A 21,301-nucleotide genomic window follows, 5' to 3' on the forward strand; every position below is an offset into this window, starting at 1 on the left:
CCTTGTATTTGTGAAGTCTCAGTAACATATCATTTAAATTCTTGGTCTTTTAAAGACATTGTAGTTGAACTCTGACTTTATAGCCTTAAATAGAAAATTTGCTCTTTTTTAAAAAAAAACAGACAAGAATCTGCGTTCCACAAGCGAGGCGTGTTCGACTGAGCCGGTCCATTTTCCCTGTGCCCTGGAGGGCCGAGGGTTCCTCTGATAGCTGCTCCCTTTGTCTGGAAGGTGAATAGGTGCCACAAAAAAATGCAACGGGTGTCTGTTTTCTCTCCTGTGTAATGAAACACAACCTGCAAAAAGAAGCTGGCTACAGACCTTTTGTGACATGATTCTCAGTGGGAGGGATGAAACGGTTGGATGGGATAAAGTGACAACAAGCTCTAGTGTTTAGGTTTGCTGCTGTATGAACAGATTAAGAATAACTGTAAAAATGCAGCTGCAGATGTTTGAATGTGTGGAGGCAACAGTTACTGGGTTGTAGAGGACACTAGAGTTTATGGATAACTGTTGATTAAGGAGCAAAAGTCAGATGCAACAACAACCCTAACAATAACATTTTGTTTTGGCCTTCCTATATATTTGTGGGTTTCCTCTCTTTTTTGAACACACGCTATGTTGTATTATATTGCAGTACTGCTGTTTGATGGGTCCTCCCTGCACAACTATCATACATTTGAAATTTTGTTATTTATTTATTGCTGCTAAACTGGAGGGAGTCTAAACCTCCCATATCTCACACTTGATGGATTCAAGATGTTTTTATTCTATAATGTTGTCAGAACTTAATTTAAGTTTACTAACCAAAAACTCCAATAACAAGATCACAGAGAAAAGGAAATTCTGAGATGCAGTGACCCAGCATATCCACTTGGGGTCACCATTACTGTTTTAATGAAAGGTGCATTATAACTTCTGTATCTATCGACGAGGCAATCACTGAGTTACACATCTGAGAGAAAATCAATATAAAATAATACTGTTTCATACTGGTAAAAAAAAAGTAAGGCTACGCTAATGTTATTTTTGATAGTTTACATTTGTGATTAGGTGTGGATTTAATATTATTTAGCATGTATAATATAATCAAAGTGGAAGGGGTCAAATTTCACCACTACTTTGATTAACCTGCCAAACTCAATTTTTAAAAAGTCATCAGTCCTTTATATGCAAACAATTACATGAGATCTAACAAAAAGACCAAAAATGAGGATTAAACAGGACCTGGTCAAACAAACATTATTCAACTTTTTGCAAAGATTCACCCCAACAGGGACGACATTCACTGGATGTGTATGCATGGCCTGCAGCTACATGGCCTGCTTTGCACTCGGTGTGACTGTCACCACCCAGACATGTGACACAGGAGGAAGTGGAGTCAGTCAGGCCTTCTTCCCCCTTTGATCATCATTCAGCATAGTACTCACAGTCATTATTCACCAAAACACGCTGCCGGTCGCTCAAACCCCTTAAACCGCACATTCCAAACAGATCAAGGACAAACTTTACACACACACCTGAGGAGAGTGGAGGTAAGTGATGAGCCTGTTGTTTAAACTGCTGCCACCATCTTATCAGATAAAGTGAAAGTTAAATCAGAAAAAGACAGATTTTATTTTCACTTTCTCTAACATTCGGCATTTGCAACCTTTTCAGCAATTTCTCAGAGAATAATTGGATTGATTCGAGAATAAATAAATAAATAACCAGACATGTTTAGAGGAATGATTTTATGAGTGTGTGTAATTTGGTGCAGATCAAACTAAAAATGTGGATCTAGTGAATTCAAATGTTGTTCTCTTGAGGGGACTGTTGGGCCTTGGCAGATGTAAGCACTCTCTCAGGGATCTTCTTTTATATATATATATATATATATATATGATTGAAATATATTGTATAGTGTATACACTATTTATTATCAGTTCAGCCTTTGTCTGTGATTTGTTAGGATTTTAATAATATAATTAGACACTATAGCCCCGAAAAGGATAGATTTTTTACGCGCACCATGTTTGTACCTTAACAGAAAGACTTAATGTGTGTGTGTCTGTGAAGATGGCAATGAAACTGAACTCTAAACAAATGCAGTATGTTGGACAGGGGTGGGGGCAGGGGCAGTTTGGGCTGAATATGTGGGAAACATAGTGACTGATAGTAGCCGTTGCTGGGTGGTTTTAATCTTGAAGTTGATTGTTGTGTGTGTGTGTGTGCGTCACATCGCAGTTCAGTCTTGCACCTGTCTGATAATGCCTGTTTGAGAAGACGGTACATCTGTGGCATACAATACACTGTACTTTAACTTGTTCTCATACCTAACTTGCTATATTACAGCCTAAACTCCATTAGCTTTATTCAAACATCACACATACATGAATGCACTGTTTTCTTAAAAAACTGTGACATACCCTTAGAAAGAATTCAAGCAGCTGCCACTAGGGTCTGAAGGACAGATAGGAAAGGCGTTGTTTTGTCTAGAAAATGCGCATGCCATACTGAAAACTCACAAGCTGTCAGCCGATTCAAGGCTTGTTTTAAAACACCAAACCAAACACTGTCAGAATGTGAAGATTTTCCCAGCTACTATCTAAGGAGGGACGAAACGGGGAGCAGCTCCTCATCATTGGCGGATTCCAGTACCTAGAGGCTGGGACCAGCCTGTGCACTAGCCACGTGACTCCCCCTCGTTATTGACCAATGAAGTTCTACCTATTATTATAAATATTGCACCTGTCGTCCGTTCGGGGCGACTCTTGACTTCCCGTGCTACTAGAAAGCCGAGGCTGTGTATTGAGTGCCCATAGCTATGTGCACATAGCTATGCTGTACCTTTTCATTGCTTCTGAATAAATACTTGTTGAACCAAACCGAGACCGACTTCTCATATCTCGGGATAAAAGAACACGACAGTTTCCATAAGGAGACTGTTCTGTGTCTTATTTGTTCTCAAACTAGTCACAGATTGCCTAACCCTTACCCTAACCCTGAACCTAACCTGAATCTAAACCTAATCCTAAACTTAACCTAACTTCAAAACATGTCTTCACCTTAAAATGTATTGATTTGTTAGGTGGACTTGCTTTTTGTCCCATTAATGTGACTGTGTAAACAGATTTAGGTCCCCACAACATGAGAAATAACTGGACCACACACACACACACATATGCACACACACAGGTTAGGGTTCGATAGGCCTGACATCTAAAGCAGCAGGTGGACCGGTAGCCATCACACACATGGATGATTTACGATCAGACCAGGTGTCTAACACACTGAGCTACAACTTGGCTGTAGGCGCAGAATATTTTCTCTCTGTAATCATTTTTCAACCAGTATGATGTCACCCTTTCATCTCACTTCAACAGGCTGTTTAATTTGAGAGTAAAGGGACACATACCTGAGCTGAGGCATAGTTTGTACAGGGGAGTTTATCTGTGTATGTAAAACATCCTGGTAAACACATGTACAATCATGTCTCTGTCTTCACCAGGGCCACATGAGGGTTTAGAGTCTGTCCACTTCTTCTTAATATAGTATCTGTATCCACCTCATCACTATCAAGGCATAGAAAATGTCTCTATCCTGATTCCGAACAGTTTGTCCAGTGTTTCTTTACAGTAAACATCTACCTACACAACAGTCTTGTATACATAACAACAAAAGATGTATAGTTCAACCTACAAGTTGTCAGAAAGTGCAGTAATATTCAATGTTTTTTTTTTTGTATCTCACCTGGATACATTGGATGCAAACATTTACAAGTCATTTCTTTGACTTCCAGTGAATTTCTCCACAAAGTCCAGAATAATCAACCTGGGGGCAGAACTGCAGCTTGTGTGAGCGACGGTGAAACGCGAGGCTGCAGATCGAGGCAGACTTACAGTTGATTACGTCCATATTAGGCGACCAGCAGAGGGGTAGAAAAATGACTCCACCTTTTTTTTTCCCCCCCCCCTTAGCAGCTCCATCAAAGGGCTGGGTCATGAGGAGGAAGATTTAAGCGGAGAGGAAGAGGAAGAGGAAGCGGGGCTAACTTCACACGGACAGACACGCCCTTGGCCACATTACCCGGCTGCTTTCGACGCGTTAACTCGGCGCAAGTGAGTAAATCTTCACCGAAGATGTGTGTGTGTGTGCGCGCCGGTTTGAACTGCTTTTCTTACACTGTTCACGCGCTTTTTACACCGCGTCTCGCTCATGTTTCATTCATTCAAACGGCTGTGTGTGTGTGTGTGTGTGTGCGTGCGTGCGTGCGTGGTTGCCTCCATAACTTCATATAATCTAAGGGATGAACTTTAAAACAACAGATTTGCTGCTAACGTCAGACTTGGTTTCGATCTTCACTCATGAACTCGTAGCGGTGCTGTATCCACTGGAGACGTGTGGTTGCAGGGGCCATTTGCAAACCTTTCAGTTGAGTTATTGGGGCTATTGATTGTGTGTGTGTGTGTGTGTGTGTGTGTGTGTGTGTGTGTGTGTGTGTGTGTGTGTGTGTGTGTGTGTGTGTGTGTGTGTGTGTGTGTGTGTGTGTGTGTGTGTGTGTGTGTGTGTGTGTGTGTGTGTGTTCCTCCTCATCATTGACATCTATGTTGCCTGTCCTGTGCAGACAACTGTTCACTGTCTGTTTGAGGTTGTCACATCCATTTGAAGGAAGCGATGGGGAGGTTAAGTAATGTGTGTGGGTGTAGTTTAGATGATAAAACATGACGACACATGACTTTTTCACAATTTTTCACTTGCTTTTTAAAAGAATTCTTGTACAGTCTGTTGATTTGTAAGAATGTAGAAAGTGCATGAATCTGATCGGAGTTAACCCTCAGAGCTGATTTTTATATTTATTTACAGCTTCAACACAAGCTGCCTGTAGATGTACTTTAAAATATGTTGTTCCAATGGAGAATAGTGAATCGGTTTGGCCAGACAATGTCTATTCTTCGCCCTCAATAATAAATAATTCTCTTCTGAGAGGTGTTAACAACTTTCCTCTCGGTAGAGCCCAACAGTACCTCAGGCGCATCTTTGCACCATGGTTGTACTGTAAAGAAAAAGCAACAAATCCAAAAAATGAAATCTCAGTGTGTGTGTGTCCGTGTTTAACAGGTAGGCAATGCATTATTGCAAATATAGTTTCGCCATCGTGGACCGTGAAGGAAAACCTATACCTGCTGGTCAAAGGTCACATGTCATAACGGTGAACCGCTGTGACTGCTGCCTCTCACCTTGCATGCTCCCTCACATCTGTTCTGTAAGCCAAGAGGTCAAATCATTTTAAAGTCCCAGCAACGTGTTTGCCTTGTGCACTGCAGAGCAAATGGATGTGGTTGGCGTGTGTCGGGTGATGCAACAAACTATCGCAGTTAAATCGTTCTGAAGTCACTCTTAACTTCACCCTGAGTGGAAAATCATAAAATAAGATGTTCATCTCGTTACTAAGAAATGATTAAGATACTGAATTTTACCTCCGCTAAGGACGGTAGGTTCTCACCCCTCTCTGCTTGTTTGTTGGTTGTTTTTGTTTGCAGGATTATGCAAAAATGACAAAACTGAGAAAGGATAAGGGACATGGGCCAAGAAATAACCCATGACAGCACGAAACTATCATTTTTATTTTATTTGTTTTCTGTAATATAGTGAGATTGAGCACTTTATGACTTTTTTACCAATTTCTCAGAATAATTAACTGATCTTGATAGAAATAAGAAATCGGGCACATTTAGGGAACCGATATTTGAGTATGTGCAACTTAAATTTAACGGGACTGTTGGGTTGTGACAGAGACAACATTCAAGTTTTTCAGGATATTGACACATAACTCTATCCAGACAATTTGTCAAAGCCTTAACAATAACTAATTGAAGCGCCGTCAAACTTTCTACTGTGCGAGTTTTCAGTACAAGAGCAAATATGTACACCATCTTATCATATCCAGTTAATGCCCTTTATACTGATAGCTCTGCCACGCACACCTATTTACTCAGTGTAACAGTATAGGTCATGTTAAACTCTTGCTTTATTTCATCACTCTGAGTCAAGACAGAACCATATCGTGCACCAACTTGTTTATGCAATGCACGATTGCGGAACAGATTCTGCTGAGGGCAAAGCTGCAGGCTTTTACAACACATGAACCACACAGTCTGCCAACTGAGAGCACAGTACCATCAGATAAAGTGGCACTGTGTCCAATTTAAATATTTGCAATGGACACATGTTAAATTAACACTGTGCACGTGGATTTTGATGGACTTTTTTATTTTTTATTATTGCATAAGTAACTGACTGTACTTTGAGAACAGGATTTACAAAACATGAGCTCAATGTGTTTTTTAAGTATTTAACAGTAGACCTGATATATGGAAAAAACCATGTGCATTGGCCCCTTATTGACTCTTTGGTCTCTGCGGGTAGATAATGGATCACTAACCAGGTGTAAACAGTAGCCGCAGCTAGTGGCTGTGGGATGGAGACAACGGGCCCGAAGGTCAACCAGCACCGCAGGTGTACCTCTGATAGTAATGTAAACACGGCTGCAGCATTGTGACTGTTAACGCAAACTCAAGTTTGCATATTGTTATCACCTTCATCAGTGACAACACCCTCACATCGACTGAACTCTTCTTACAATGGAGGTTGAAGAATAGAGATTTTTGAGTGGCTGACATTGGGCAGCAAAAATATTTGCAATACTGATTTTTAATTGGATCTAAACCAAATTGCACACACATAAATATCAGTCCCCTAAACATGCCATGAATTATTCTCCTGAGAGATCAAGAAAAATGTTGAAAAATATCTAACAATGTTAAAGAAAGTGGGAGAAAATAATCCTGGATTTGCCCCTAATCCGGATCCACGCCGAAATTAAAGGGCTTCTTTCTGGGTAATGCCCAACCGCTCGTCAACATTTCATGGAAATCGGTTGAGTAGGTTTTGCTCCACATGTGTAGTACTTGAATGCAGAGAAAGTGCATATATTTATGTAAAACATATTAACCCCATGGCACATCTGCATTGTTTATTCTGTAAAACCAGTTTTCAAATTGGTCGAGCTCAAATATAAAGTCGAAGTTTCAGCCAGGAGAAATGACTCCTTTTTTTCTTTTGTTTGTTTTTAAGAAAACTCATGCAGGGCTGAGCTGAGTGTGCTTTTCTTTATGCTGCAGTCCCACTTAACACAGTTGACCTCTAACCACTTTTCTAGAAGTAAAAGGAAAATGTTATTCATTGACTGTGCCGTTACTACATATTCCTTACCAGTGTGGCGTTCGAGGGATCCTTGTCCAAACACTGTTACTTCTCATTGAATTAATTCACTGACGCACAAAGTGAACCAGTGACAGCGATACAGATCTGACGTCCTACAAAGACGTCTTCCCTGTTCGCCCGGGTGTTTGAACAGCGTTACAAGCTCCAGATAATGATCAGTCCCATCGAGATGGAAGTCTCTGTTGCTCCATTGGATGTTGGCAGTTGATTTAGGGCTCGTGTTTGTTTAGTATAATAAATGAATATTTAAATCTTGGTTGTCTGTGAAGTTTACCTTATTTTTGAAGACCCATGTTAACGTTAAGAGGATGCAAATAAAAAAGGTCAAAGGTTACTTTTTAAAACCATTTGAACGGTTGAGTCCTGCTCTTTGAACATGATATTCTTTTGTTGTTTTAGGAAACAGATGTTTTAGGGCTGCCACCAAAGAGGTTATGTTTTCACCCCTGTACGTTTCTTGGTTAACTTACAAGTACTATTATTCCTGTACTGTTGTAATTGTGTTGAGTTGGACAAATATCAGCTGTATGATTGAGCTTTAAGGGGACTGTTGGGCCTCAGCGAAGGTTTCCCCTCCACTGAGTGTCATTCTAGATCATGTGAGTGTGTCCTCCTGTCACTGGAGAAACTGTTGTACCTGACATTCAGGTAAATGTTGTGTTAGACAGAATCCTCAAGTGGCCCTTCAAACTGTGTAAATTTGTCTTCTAGCAACTTTCAATCCCCCTCGCTTGAGGCTTGAACCCTTCATGGTGTCATTGTAATGAGTGTGAGGTTTGATTGGTATGTGTCAGCATGTTTGAACCCACCTGAACCAATGCAACTGTAGGTTTCTACATTACATCACATGCTTTGGTGTTAAGTTAAGTTTTGTAGAGGCTGTAAGAGTTCAAGGTTTGGGCTGTACCTTCTGTAGCCAGCTCAGGACAATATGTACACACTTAAGTACATGTTAAATCAAATACAAAAATATAGAGACTTGCATTATTAATATGTTGTTTATCATGATGCCTAAATGTTTAGTTCTGCTGCTGGTTAAATATGCACCCGTTCAATTCAGTGCAAGTATTCATACACTCAGGGTATATAACTAAATAGAATGTGGAGTGAATTGTAAGTACTGACCTTGTTGTGTCTTTTAAATATGTCGTTTGTTATGACCAGCATGCTTCGAGAAGTCCATGCCAGGTTGTGTGTTTTTAGTTTCATCACTGACTGCTTTTGGAAAGTTGACTTTGCTTGTTTTGTAAAATGTAGCTTTTGAATTTAATTTAGCTTTTGAATTTAAGCTATTCCCTGCCTAGCTGTTTTTTTGTTTTTTTTTAGGTCGGTGTCTTTAGATTTTGGAGAATTGGAAAACATAAAAAAAAAACTGGACTGTGTGTTAAGGCACTGATAACTAATAACTAGCCGACTGGCAGATGCTTCCAGATATGCATCAGTCCAGAAATCTGTTCAACATTCCCTGATTTTAAAATCTTAAAACTGAATTAAATTATCTTGTGTCTATCAGGTTCCTGCCTGTATATGACCGAACTAACTGCATTTCAGTCAGACAAATCACTTTCAAATGTTTACTGCAACAGTAGAACAGGTTAGTGTTTGGCATATAGGCTCTGACTGAATCACGTATGATTACATAGATATATTGGGAATGATGAGCAAATACTTGCGGATGGTGGAGGGGCTGAAGCAACCGGCAGCTGTACTGATGCAGCAGCGGGGCAAGCCGAGGGAGTGATGGGAGATTATCTCTGCTTAAATAGGCCGCCTAATAAGGTGGGTGTGTATTATAGATGATTGTGGCGAGTGAGGTATGTCGCATGATGTAGTATGTCACATGATTGGCTGCCTGAAGTAGCTCGCAGGCGTCGCTCCAACACGTGGCCCATCTTTGAACCATAATGACAAACTAGAATGTCACTCACATTGCATACCTCCAGGTTTCAACAGTCTCCTTATGGAACTACATTTAGTTTCACAAGATCCAGATTCTTTTTGGATCTGACATTGCACAAACTAATTAATATCAATCCCCTAAACGTGTGTCGTTGTTTTTATTTTTCTTCAAGATCCATGAATTATTCTCTGAGAAATCAAGGAAATTGTTGAAAATCGCCCTCACAATGTTAAAGATATAACTTCACTAGTAGTGTTACAAAAAAGTATTTACATTCATATTCCTGGCAAGTATTCAGACATCAGTAGGTTGTATCTGGGGAGGAGTTGGTGTTAAGTGTTGTTCAGTGCTTGGTTTTTTCTTTTGTCCCTCCCTTTTTGTTCCTTTTGTAAATCCCAGTAAATTTTTCCTCTGGAATCCAGGATACTTCTCACATGACTCAAGCAGAGACTTGTCTTTTCTTTAAAGCTCAGTCTTGGGCTCGCCCTCTTTGCACCTTCACAACCTGGGACGTAAGAGGAGAAATCCTAACGTAACCTGTCCATTAACATTCATCAGATAACGACTTATCGGTTCAACTTTGGCCCACAGTAATTTCCACAGTTGTTTTGCAGTGAGGAATTATTGCAGCTGTGCTTTTGCCTGTGAAATGCTTTGATAATCTGACTAAATATTTGGCTTATTACTTGTTTGAAGAATACGTTTCTGGCCCCATTTGACTTGGTGACATCAAACACTCAGATCTGTCTTTTCAGTATGTTATAACTAAAATACACGATAAGACACAATTGCCCTCTAATGTTGTGTAATCAGTGCTTGTTCGGTCCTATCTAATTCATTTTTTTCTCCAGAACATAATCCTTTGCAACATTTTAGCCTAATGGCAGCAGCAGTTTTCTGGTGGATCTATGTTTTTGCAGAACTTCAGTTTGTGGAGAACGATGACACCGCGTGAGTTCACTTTCCTCGTCGCTCTATGAACCTGTTGACGTTTCTCTATGATCTGAATCAGCTTGAACTCCTCGTGTGTGTGTGTGTGTGTGTGTGTGTGTGTGTGTGTGTGTGTGTGTGTGTGTGTGTGTGTGTGTGTGTGTGTGTGTGTGTGTGTGTGTGTGTGTGTGTGTGTGTGTGTGTGTGTGTGTGTGTGTGTGTGTGTGTGTGTGTGTGTGTGTGTGGAAAGTTCCAGAAATCAGAGTCGTCGGAGGGGGAAGTCTGCAGAGGGAGGGAGGGGCGTGAAGAGAAAGAGACCAGTGTTGAACAGTCGGTCTTGTCTGAATTCTCACAGGTAGGGGTGGTACTGCTCCCCCTACCTCTGCCACCACCTAAACACAATGTAGAGAAGATGACGTAGCCATCTAGGTCCAGAATCTAGTTCAGCAACATACTTTGCGTTTTTTGTTGGGGGTTTGACAGTGCTCAGCTTGTATACCATTAAGTCACTTGTATTCATTGTTATCATACCACAAATCTGGTTGGAGACCAGTGGAGGGGTGTGTTATGTGCAGTCACTGATCCAATATCTTCAAAAAGTCAGATGTCTGTAACAACCATGTTTTTGCATAATACAATGTCACTGGGCCGTGCATTTTTTATTTCAGATAAGGCAGAAGACGGATGCACAGCAGAGATGCAGTGCAGGGTTTAGCCTGTGACATTAATAGATTGAAGGCGTGCTATGAAGTCTGCTGAAGATGTTTATAGAAAGGTCTGTTAAGTGGTCTGTTTTGTTAGTTTTACAGGATTATGCAAAAAACAACTCAACTGATTTCTATGAAATTTAGTTGACTGGTAGGACATGACCCAAGGAAGAACCAATTACATTTTGGTGTGTATCCAGGAATTTTTTTCTACATTCTTAGATAATGCAAGATATATATATATATATATATATATATATATATATATATATATATATATATATATATTATTTATTTTTATTTATTTCTGTTGAATGAATCTAGAAATCAGACATTTTTAGGGGACTGATTTTAAAAGTGTCAGTAATTTGCAGCAGATCTAAATAGAAATCTGCATCTGGTGAATTTAAACGTGATTTCATAAGGAGACTGTTGGGCCTTGGCGGAGGTATGAACTCCATTGAGTGGAATTATCAGTTTTTGAAGAATTCAATAGATTTTAGAAAATAAATACTTTAATTTACACTTGCATAAACATGAATACAAATCACAGTTGGATCAATTTCTTGCCTATTTGGGTTTTTTGGCTGTGGGAGCATCAGTTTTTGGAAAAGCTGAAAAAGCTGTTTTTAGAGAAAGACACTTTTTAAAAACTGGACTGGGTGTTGCAGCATTGATGGGGAAACCAATAATCAGCCAGCTGGCAGATGCTTCCAGATGTGCAGCATTCCAGATAGCACAGTTAAACACATCATTTAGAATCTGTACATTAATTTGCAGTTGATATTGCCAGGTACTTGCTTGTAATTCTGGATCAAGTGAATTTAAATGTGTGTTTATAAGGGGACTTTTGAGCCTTAGCGGAATTCTGTACTTTACTGAGTTTTTTTTAAGGCTAATTTAGCTTTTGAGGGTTAAATGATATATTCAGAATATGTGTGAATATATTCACACATATTCAGTGTGTGTGTGTTGCTTCTGGTGTTTCCGGTGTTTCCATCCGTACTCGGGCTCACACCCTCTGTCAGCCACACCCGTGCGTCTGTCTTTTTGTTGTCATGTGAAACTAGTGTCCATTTAACAGATTCCTTCTATCAGTTTCAATTTGGCTTTCACTTAGTTTTCAGGTCGGATGTTTCTGCGACTCAAGACTGTCTGATGACCTGTTTAAAATTGTAAGCGCATGAAGGAACTATGATGTCACTCAGTAGAGCACATGCCTCCGTCGATTCATGGATATCAGTTCCCTAAATATGCCAAGATTCATCAAGATTATCCCCTGGGAAGTCAGTGAAAATGTCGAAACATGCTGTCTTGCAATGTCAAAGAAAGGCATGGAGAAAAAAAACTTGTTAGTTCTGAGTCGTCCATCTTAAGTTTTTTGAAACTCTTAGACATTAAAGGTGATTCTTTGTCTTATGACTTCCCAGAGCAAAACCTAGTTCACCCTCCTACGCAGCAGTGGAGGTTTCTCACATATTCAGGCCTGCTATTAGTTCAGTCGCGAGGCCTTGGCGACAAAGTCAAACTCCTCGCACCAGCGTGTCACATGCTGATGGAAAGTCATCATGTGCTCGTTGCTATAATGCATCTGCTGCACACATGTATGCTCCTGCATTTACACTCTGCGTGTCAATGGATCGTCCATGGCGTTATACAGTTGTGATTATCAGTAAGTTCAGAGTTGAGCTTCCAAACGTAGAGATTAATCGATTTTTTTATTGTTACGTTTGGGTCCAAAAGTCTGCCAGGCCTCCCAGAAACAGCAAAATGTTCCCCGACTTTTGGACCCTGCTGCGGCTCTTATTTGTATCCTGATGGAGTCGTAGATAGCGTGGTTAATCAGTACAGTGAATCGGTTTCTAGTCTGTAATGACGAGATGCATTTTGCTTGGCACTGTGCCCAGGAAACATCAGTGTTTATCTGCAGCACCTGTCTAGTCCCTGGTTTTTAAAGTAAAATGTTTACGCCCTGGTTGTACTATACACGACTGCTAAAGCATCTGACTTTGCAAATACTTACAGGTCGCTCACAGCTCATGACGTAAGTAGCAAATAGCTGCACGTTTCTGGTTATCTGCATCATCGAGACATCGTGGCAACTGACTGCGACAGAGATAATCTATAACACCTTTAAGAATTTGAACCCTTCAAAAGGTTGTCACGACATGAAACCAATAATCTGTTGATCTATTCAAAACACTACTTAATCGTCTAACAATGGCTCAAGCGTGAAAACAATTTATTGTTTAAATTTTTTTAATTGTGACCGTAAAATCAAAAGTCAAATCAAAACCCTCGCTTGAATCCAAAAAGCTCAGATCTTTACTTGCATAATTTAACCACAGTCTTTTTTTTTTTTAATATGAGTACTTCTGATTTTTTTTGTTTGTTTGATGGATTCTTGTTGAGTCGCAGCCTGAACGGGAGCCTTTTTGATGATTATCGTATATATCGGCGTCAAAACCACATCAGCAGTCAGGAGTTAAATAGCTACTTCTTCTTTAAATACCACGATGGGCACTTCCACGCTCATTTTGCAAGCTCACGGCACAAGATGTTTATCATATTTGAATTGTCTTTGTCAGCATCTACTGCAGCGAGCGATGATGTATTTTGTTGTCTGGTGTGTTTTGGTATTTCGGGGGGAGGGGCTAAAATACACTGGAGTTCTGCCACTATCACCCCCAGCTCCCCACCAGGGCCAGAGTGACGGGTAGAACCAGCCCAGTCAGTCAGATGCAGTGCGAGGAAGATAACCTGTGCAACAGTTTCAGCTTAAACAGACCAAAAGGGCTTCTTGTTGCTGGATGAATTTTCAAGTCTCGCTTTTGCAAGGCAAATTTTTTTTTTATTTTGCTCATCTGTTGATCTGAAGGAGTGAACGCTGCCTTGCAGGTCGAAAAGCAAATGTTTAACTTGATGTTTAAAACCACTGTGTGAATCGTTGATGAACGGCTGGTCACATTCACAAATCTGAACGTGATGAATGAAACTGCGAGGTTTAATTCCCCTGTTCCGAAAGCCCAAAATCACTACTACTATTAGTGTTGTTGTCGTTTTTCCCTCTTTGGATCAGCTGGGTGTGACGCAGAGATCAGACCGAGTGATTCCCTCTTGCAGCGAGAGCTAAATCCTCCTTACGCAACACTCTATGAAGAATTTTTAAACATTATCGTGTGAGTCATCTCTTCCCTCCACAGCAATACTTTTCTTCTGCCATTGGCTTCCCTACCCAGCCCTGAGTAAACATCAAGGTTGTGTGACCATTCACACTGCCTATGAGCTGTGGAGAGGTTTTCCTCTGCCAGGCTGTTAGGTTGTTCAGGAATCAATGTTGGATCAACTTTAAAAATTACTTCAATCGGTAACACTCAAATAAATTATTTTGATTATTAATGAATTTTAAATCAAATTCATCAATTTTGTTAATATAACTCAATAATAACAATAAACGATAAATAAACTCAATTAATTCTTCTTTTTTCAAATAAAGTTTGCAATTGTGTTGGTATAAGTTGTTCACGTTGAACAAACGTCAATAATTTGTGTGTCACTAATTGAAGTAAATTAAACTATATTGAGAAACAACTGGAAATTCTACACAGGTTGTAATAAACCTGAAGTTCACATCTACTCTGACTTGTTTCAGTCCTTTTAGACATGACATGATGTGGATTGTTCTACAACAGAGAAATAGAAATGGACGATAGTCTTGTTTTATGGGTGTTGGCCGGCGAGAGGCTCAGTAAACAATGGCCCCTTCATGATAACAGAGTCTCCACTGATTTCTCGCCCGCTGCCTGTGAATAATATTATCAGCCCACCCCCGAGAAAGGAACTTACAGGGTGACTCCTGAGTCGTGTGTGTGTGTGTGTGTGTGTGAGGTTCAGCGGGTGTAGGGTGTGATTGGGAGAGGAGGAAAAAGAAGGGGAACTCGCACATGTGGAAGTCAGGGGGGCAGCCACAAAATAGAACCCAGTTGCATTTTCATTTGGCGGGTGTTTTTTTTGTGCGGTGGGTTTAAATAGGGGCCATCTCGCTCTCACCCCAGTTGTACTCTCTCTCTCTCTCGCTCTCTCTCTCTTTCTCTCTCTATGCGGCGTTACACACTGCGCTCGTTCTCTCTCTCTCTCTCTCGGCTCGGCCTCCTTCCCTCCCTCTCCTTCTGTGAGCTGGTTATTCATCCACTGTGTGAGTCAGGGAGGGTGGAGATTTGGACGACTGCTGTACCAGTCACACTTTGTCAGTCTACTTTCTCATTCCCCTACTCTTGTCTCTCTCTCTCTCTCTCTCTCTCTCTCTCCCTGCTCTGCTGCTGTGCTGTGTTTTTTGCAGCTGCATGTCTTCCCTGTCCGCCTGCCCCTTTTCTTTTTATCGATTACCAAGAGGTGAAAAAAGGAGCCGTTTTTCCCTTTTGGTGATTTAAGTGGAAAAAGTGTCGGCAAGGTAAGTTGCTCAAAGTTACATAAAGATGGTGAACTAACTTACGTGTGGAGTTTGCTCACATGCTGAGCAGCCCGGGGTGTGTGGTTTTATTATTTTCTTCCTCCTCCTCAAGTTTTCATTCGGTGTTTGAGGTTGTTCTGTTTAAAGAGACTTTATTATGCAGTTTTCCTGATGGATTCCTGGTTCCTCTTCCATGGTTTTCTTCCATCTCTTCTCCAGCTTGTTCATCATTAACTCTTAACCTCGTGAGCTCCCTTTTTCCATCCCTGTGAATCATGGACATGGCTCTCATTGGAAATGTTCCCCCTCCCTTTCCTCTGTACTACGTCCCCTTGGTAGACGTAAACCAGCCACCTTGCACCTTGTTGTCAAGGTTGCCTGATATTCAATGGGGTTGTTGTTGATGGAATATTCTCTCCTGGACTTTTTAGTTTGGTCACAAGAATAAGAGTGTTGTAACACAGGGCCGTAACTTTTTGTGCCTCAGTGGTCATGTGTCTGCATATAAATTGCGTCACTCTTTCATGAGAATGGTACAGGAAACCCTTCTCTTTTCTTTTTTTTTTAAACCTCCTCTCTCACAGTTATGAGTAAGATCCGGTCTTCTCGTAAAATCTCTTTCTACTGCTGATGTAACTGAACAAGGTATCGGGTGTCTTTGAGTTCATTGATAACTTTCAGATAATGAACGGTACAGATGCATCAGAGCAGTGAGAGATTGTGAGATGGTTTTGTGGTTTCACTGAGCTTGAATGGAAGGGGGCTGCATTTTCGGTTTTCTTGGAACTTTTGTTCATCTTCCATCTGGGTCTCTTATTATTAGAGTTGTCTTGATCATAAGACTTTATTCCCCTGACTCACACACTCAGTCGGTTATTATTAGTCAGTTAAAAAAAACAACTGTAAGTCACATGTTCCTTCATAGGAAAGTAAGATGACTTTATTTAAAATTCCAAACCCAATCATACTTATGTTGCAGTAGGATTTCTGAATTTAAACCTAAACTAAATCTGATTTCACTTGTATACAAACTCACAGCAACTTGAATTTAATGCATTACCCTCATAATTTCATGATATATTCTTGCCTTAAAATTTCCACAGAAAGGAAATAATAAAAAAAAAACGATTCAAGGTCGCAGTGCTCCAGTGACTCTAGCAGACTTCCCCACTGACCTGACCAGAGTATGATCAAATCTCTGTACCTGTTCAGCATTTTTCCTCAGAACAAGACAGACTCTGCACCACTGACATGATGGTACTCTTGTTGCAATGTGAGGCGTCTGACCAAACGCCTCATCGTCGCTTCAAAAGCAACCACAGCTATTTTGTGTAAGAGTTATCTGAAATGTCAAATGTGTCTTAAAACTGTCATTTACCACCACCAACACCAGCATTTTGCACAAGACAAAAACTGAGGGGGAAAAAGTTGGTCAGTGGTGTCAAGTGCTGCTGTCAGACATCGGTGTGTGTGGAATGCTGTACTTAGTCAACTGCAGGCTGAAACCAGAAGGAGATGACCAGAGAGATACAGTGGTGTTGACGTAGGCAATGACTAACAATGAACAAACCACAGTGGTTGTCTGCAGGAGCAAGAGGAATGTCCAGTTTACGACAGAAGCAGTTTTTTTGCTGTGCTCCTCACAGTCGGGTTTAACCTCGACACAATGAATACACCCAATATTAAATTAGACACTTTTTCATTTAATTCAAGATGAATTTTGATGTTTTTTCCTCTTTCTGGATACTTTTTAATCACAAAAGATACAACAATTAGATCACGGATGATGATTTGTCACAATTGTTGGTTTGTGTAAAAAAGGGCTGAATCTCGGTGTAAGTGACCGGTCACACAAATGTATCCGTGGCGAACCTTCACCTACAGTTCACCTCCAATCGGTGCAAGGGAGGAGGTGAATATAACAATCACTTCCTGTGGCGAGGCATGGACTTAACTTTGGTGAACGTTGGCCTGCGATATTCACTTTTATTCAATTTGTATTTTTAACTTTAAGTAATAAAGTATCTAGTGTCAGTGGCAGATGTAAAACCCCTGAAAACACACGAAATGGCATGCAAAAGTACATGAAAATGACACCTTGCAAATTACATTTCTTGTTCGACATCCTATGAAAACAAAACATTTTAAAAGCGATTCCAAAATTAGGTCGACATTTTCTTTTTACTGCATTTCTTTCTTGCCATTTTTTCCGCCCCCTAAGGTCCGCTCCCTGTCCTCCGTCCTTATATGACCCTCCCATTACTTACCGTTAATGATATTGGCTCAAGGAGGGCTAAGCTTTAGTTCTCACACTGTAAAAAATCGGAGCGTTGCAGATTGCACATCAAACAATAGCCCCCCTCTGGGTCGAGCGTGTTGAAAGGAGACCACACCCGGCATTGCCCTCTACATTGTGTCTACACTTTGCAGTTTACAGTTGATGAGATAAGCCCATTTGTCAACAGAGAACCTACGAAACCATAGCAACATTCCCGCGTGCAAGTGGCACTTGACATTAGTGAAATGCATCTCGTTATATTGGATGTGCTGATGAGGTTTGAGTATGCGGTGGCTGTCTTCCAGTCCCGTGTGGTTTACTGCATCCTGGATTATCTGTGTCAAGGTTCAGCAGTTTGGAGTTTCAGGTTTTCGTGATCAACAACTGGGGGGGTGTGTTTGAGGAGAGCATTTTGGATGTTGTGTCCTGACTCGTGAGTGTCACCTCAGTGTGGGATGAGGGACGCCTCCCTCCCACCTCCTTGTGGCCCCTCCTTTCTGATATCAGGCCATGTCTGACGAGCAGCTGGAGCCACGGCAGAGCATCCTGGGCTTCTTAGTGGGAGTGTTTTTGTTTGGCGAGGGATGAACTTCTTTCCCAGTAATTGCATTTCAGTCTCGCTGAATCAGGAAATGTCACAATTGCTTCTCCTTGAAGACATTTATTGGTCATGGGTGATCACCAGCAACACGCAGACAAAGAATTGAAGACATGTGAATTTTATTTTTGTCATCAGTAATTCACTCTGTGTCCAGTGTGGCTGTAAATTGTGTAGAAAAAGTGTCACACAAGCCATTTCCACAGAAAATAATACATTTTTCAGTTTCTAAACATACAACAAAATATTGATTTCTTGAACTGAATGATATGTAAGTGTTTGAATTGCTGTCATGGGACTGCTGGAAGGATTGCTGCTGAGCTCGGCTCTGACGAGCAGAAACTAACAATGGGCTTCTTTTTTTGCAGACAATTGGATCCTAACAATACAAGACGGTAACCATGCTTCAAGCGATCAAGGAGATTGGCTCACACGCCATGGATATCTATGACTACCTCCTGGCCGGATTTGGTAGGTGACTGATCCCTAGAAACACACATACTCATATTAATTTTTTTGAATCGTTTTGTTTTGAATTTCATGTTGTTGTCTTTTTCCTCTTTAGATCCACGGCTGAAGGACTACCCAATGATGCAGAATCCCATTTCCATGACTGCGACATTGCTTAGCTATCTGTTGTTCGTAATGTACCTGGGACCTCGCTTCATGGCCAATCGCAAGCCCTTCCAGCTGAAGGAGGCAATGATAGTGTACAACTTCCTGCTAGTGGGGCTGTCGATATTCATCGTCTATGAAGTAAGACGCTGTCTGCAACACTTTCAGAAACGCTCACGCGCTGCTGCTGCTCTCTAAACTCTGGCTAAATCAGTATTGTTTTGTTGACTTTCTGTTTATATGGTATTTTTTTTTTATTTTTATTTTTTTTATGTATATATATTTGCTTATTAGGTAATGACTGATGACTTCAATCCAGTGTTTTGTCCCCACGTAAAGACAGTTTACTTGTTCTTTAGTTCCTGATGTCCGGCTGGGCCACAACGTACACTTGGAGATGTGACCCAATTGATACCTCAAACAGTCCTGAAGCTCTTCGAGTAAGTCCCCCACTCACTTCTCAGTCCCGCACACTTCAGTCATTGACCAAAATCAGCTGCATTTGTTCGTAAATAACGATTTCCTGTTAACTTGACTCTGCACTCCCTTCACTAGATGGTCCGAGTGGCCTGGCTGTTCTGGTTCTCTAAGATCATTGAGCTCATGGACACAGTAAGTCCGCTTCCTCAACCCGACGCCTCCGTGTTTGATCGTAAGAGGATGACTTCAGCTAATCAATACCCTCTCTCCGTCAGGTCTTCTTCGTGTTGAGGAAAAAGCAAGGCCAGATCACATTCCTGCACATCTTCCACCACTCCTTCATGCCCTGGACATGGTGGTGGGGAATCTGCTACGCTCCCGGTAAGTACACATTAACTGGAACTCTGCTTGTAGAAGATTTTAGAATCTCGGGTGTAGCAGTTACTTCTTCCTGTATTCCAGTCCTCCCGTACATAGACCTGTACGATCTGTCACAATGTTCTAGGCAGTGCAGGCTACCAGAAAAGACTTAAAACCTCCACGTTCTCTACATTCTTGTTTTGTATTATGTTTTTTGCAAGGCTTTTGGGGGATTTTGGAGTTGGTCTAATGTGTGTGTGTGTGTGTTGTCATTATTACTCCAGGTGGAATGGGATCCTTCCACGCCATGGTGAATTCTACCGTCCACATCATCATGTATTTCTACTACGGCCTTTCAGCTGCTGGACCTCGCTTCCAGAAGTTTTTGTGGTGGAAGAAATACATGACAGCCATTCAGCTCGTATGTATACAATGTGCACAAAGATGAATCCATCTAAGTAAGTATGCAAGTGGCTGACTCCTGATTCCTTCCCAACAGATCCAGTTTGTGCTGGTGTCTCTCCACGCCACCCAGTATTACTTCCTGCACAGCTGCGACTACCAGTTCCCCATGGTCCTCCACCTCATATGGATGTACGGAACCTTCTTCTTCGTGCTCTTCTCCAACTTCTGGGTGCAGGCGTACGTGAGGGGCAAGCGGCTGCCCAAACAGGACCTCAAGCAGAGTCAGAACGGCTTGGCCAACGGCAAGTGCCACGAGAACGGCATCAGCTACAGCAGCAGCAGCAACGGCTCGACCAACCACGACAACAGCAGCGCTCACATGGGCAAGATGAAGAAGGCCTAAAAGATCTTGGGAAGAAAACTCCCAAGAAGTATGACCCAGGAACCTGTTGTTGAAACTACCTTACATTCCAAAGATAATTCCGCCGTTCTTTTCCTGTTTTTAGTTTTATATGCAAAACATGGGCAAAAGACGTGGTCAATGATTTCCACAGTTGGGGTCTCACGTTATGGTTTGTTTAGTTTCTTGGAGTTGATGAACCATCTTTGGGACACAATGTATGAAGAGAAGATGTTTTTAAGCTAAATGTTGTCTTCAACCTCCTTGTTCAGCGTCAAACCCGGTTGCTTCTCACCCCTCTTGCCTTCGCTACTTATCTGACACCCCTGTGATCCCCCCTCCCCCCTGTGGACAGATGACTGTACAGTTTATATCAAACTTGAACATACTTTTTGTAAATAGTTTTACAAAAAAAAAAACACGAACTAATTCTATTGGTATGCTTTAGACTTTCTAAATTTTGTTACCTTGTGTATTTAAAATAGAAATGCCAATAAATTTAATTTTAAATTATCTTGTTGTACAGAACTTTCACTGCTCGTGTAACTTTCTGGACGTTCTCAGTTAAAGGGAGACTTGCATTGTGCTGTGTTGCAGCAAAGAATACGAAACAAAAGGTTTTGCGTCGCTTGCTTGTGCCTCTTGTCTTCGCTATCTCAAGTATGTGGAGCGAGTAGGAGGCGGAACAAGAGAGCCATTCTGCTTTGTTTGGAAAGATCCATCGGAAGAGGCAGAGAGAGAAAGTATCCTCCAGACTGACGAACGCCGCGGGTTCATCAGGGACAGAACATGGGTCATATTTCAATATTGCTCTGTAAAAACCTGCTGCTTATATTCATTCACTGTGGTTATGTATATAAGCTAAATAAACCACTCATCCACAATGAAAAATAACGACTCTTGTCAAGTTACAGACTGAAGCAGCAGCTTCTCTATTTACTGTAAGCTGCTTGGTCACACCTGGAAATGTGC

General features: G+C 41.2%; 1 protein-coding gene across 2 annotated transcripts; it reads left to right on the forward strand.

Moving 5' to 3' along the window:
* Window positions 1-1,390: 1,390 nt before the first annotated feature.
* Window positions 1,391-20,842, forward strand: elovl1b (ELOVL fatty acid elongase 1b). 2 transcript variants are annotated; one of them, XM_047343214.1, is made up of 9 exons: window positions 1,391-1,535; window positions 3,960-4,100; window positions 18,498-18,600; window positions 18,695-18,885; window positions 19,104-19,184; window positions 19,300-19,356; window positions 19,440-19,545; window positions 19,809-19,945; window positions 20,024-20,842. In XM_047343214.1, the coding sequence occupies exons 3-9, from the start codon at window positions 18,531-18,533 to the stop codon at window positions 20,330-20,332; spliced, it is 951 nt and encodes a 316-aa protein (XP_047199170.1). In that variant the 5' UTR covers window positions 1,391-1,535; window positions 3,960-4,100; window positions 18,498-18,530; the 3' UTR covers window positions 20,333-20,842. The 2 variants fall into 2 exon arrangements, with proteins under 2 accessions (XP_047199170.1, XP_047199171.1); XM_047343215.1 differs by lacking the exons at window positions 1,391-1,535; window positions 3,960-4,100 and adding an exon at window positions 14,910-15,253.
* The last annotated feature ends 459 nt before the right edge of the window (window positions 20,843-21,301 follow it).

This window comes from Hippoglossus stenolepis, chromosome 14, assembly GCF_022539355.2.
Source record: "Hippoglossus stenolepis isolate QCI-W04-F060 chromosome 14, HSTE1.2, whole genome shotgun sequence".
NCBI classification, from domain to species: domain Eukaryota; kingdom Metazoa; phylum Chordata; class Actinopteri; order Pleuronectiformes; family Pleuronectidae; genus Hippoglossus; species Hippoglossus stenolepis.

Excerpts from the sequence above, each read along its gene's own strand:
- elovl1b (XM_047343214.1), top strand. The coding sequence starts at position 18,531 with ATGCTTCAAGCGATCAAGGAGATTGGCTCACACGCCATGGATATCTAT. Across the intron at positions 18,601-18,694 it reads CTACCTCCTGGCCGGATTTG|ATCCACGGCTGAAGGACTAC; the intron begins GTAGGTGACTGA and ends TTTCCTCTTTAG. Across the intron at positions 18,886-19,103 it reads CGATATTCATCGTCTATGAA|TTCCTGATGTCCGGCTGGGC; the intron begins GTAAGACGCTGT and ends CTTGTTCTTTAG.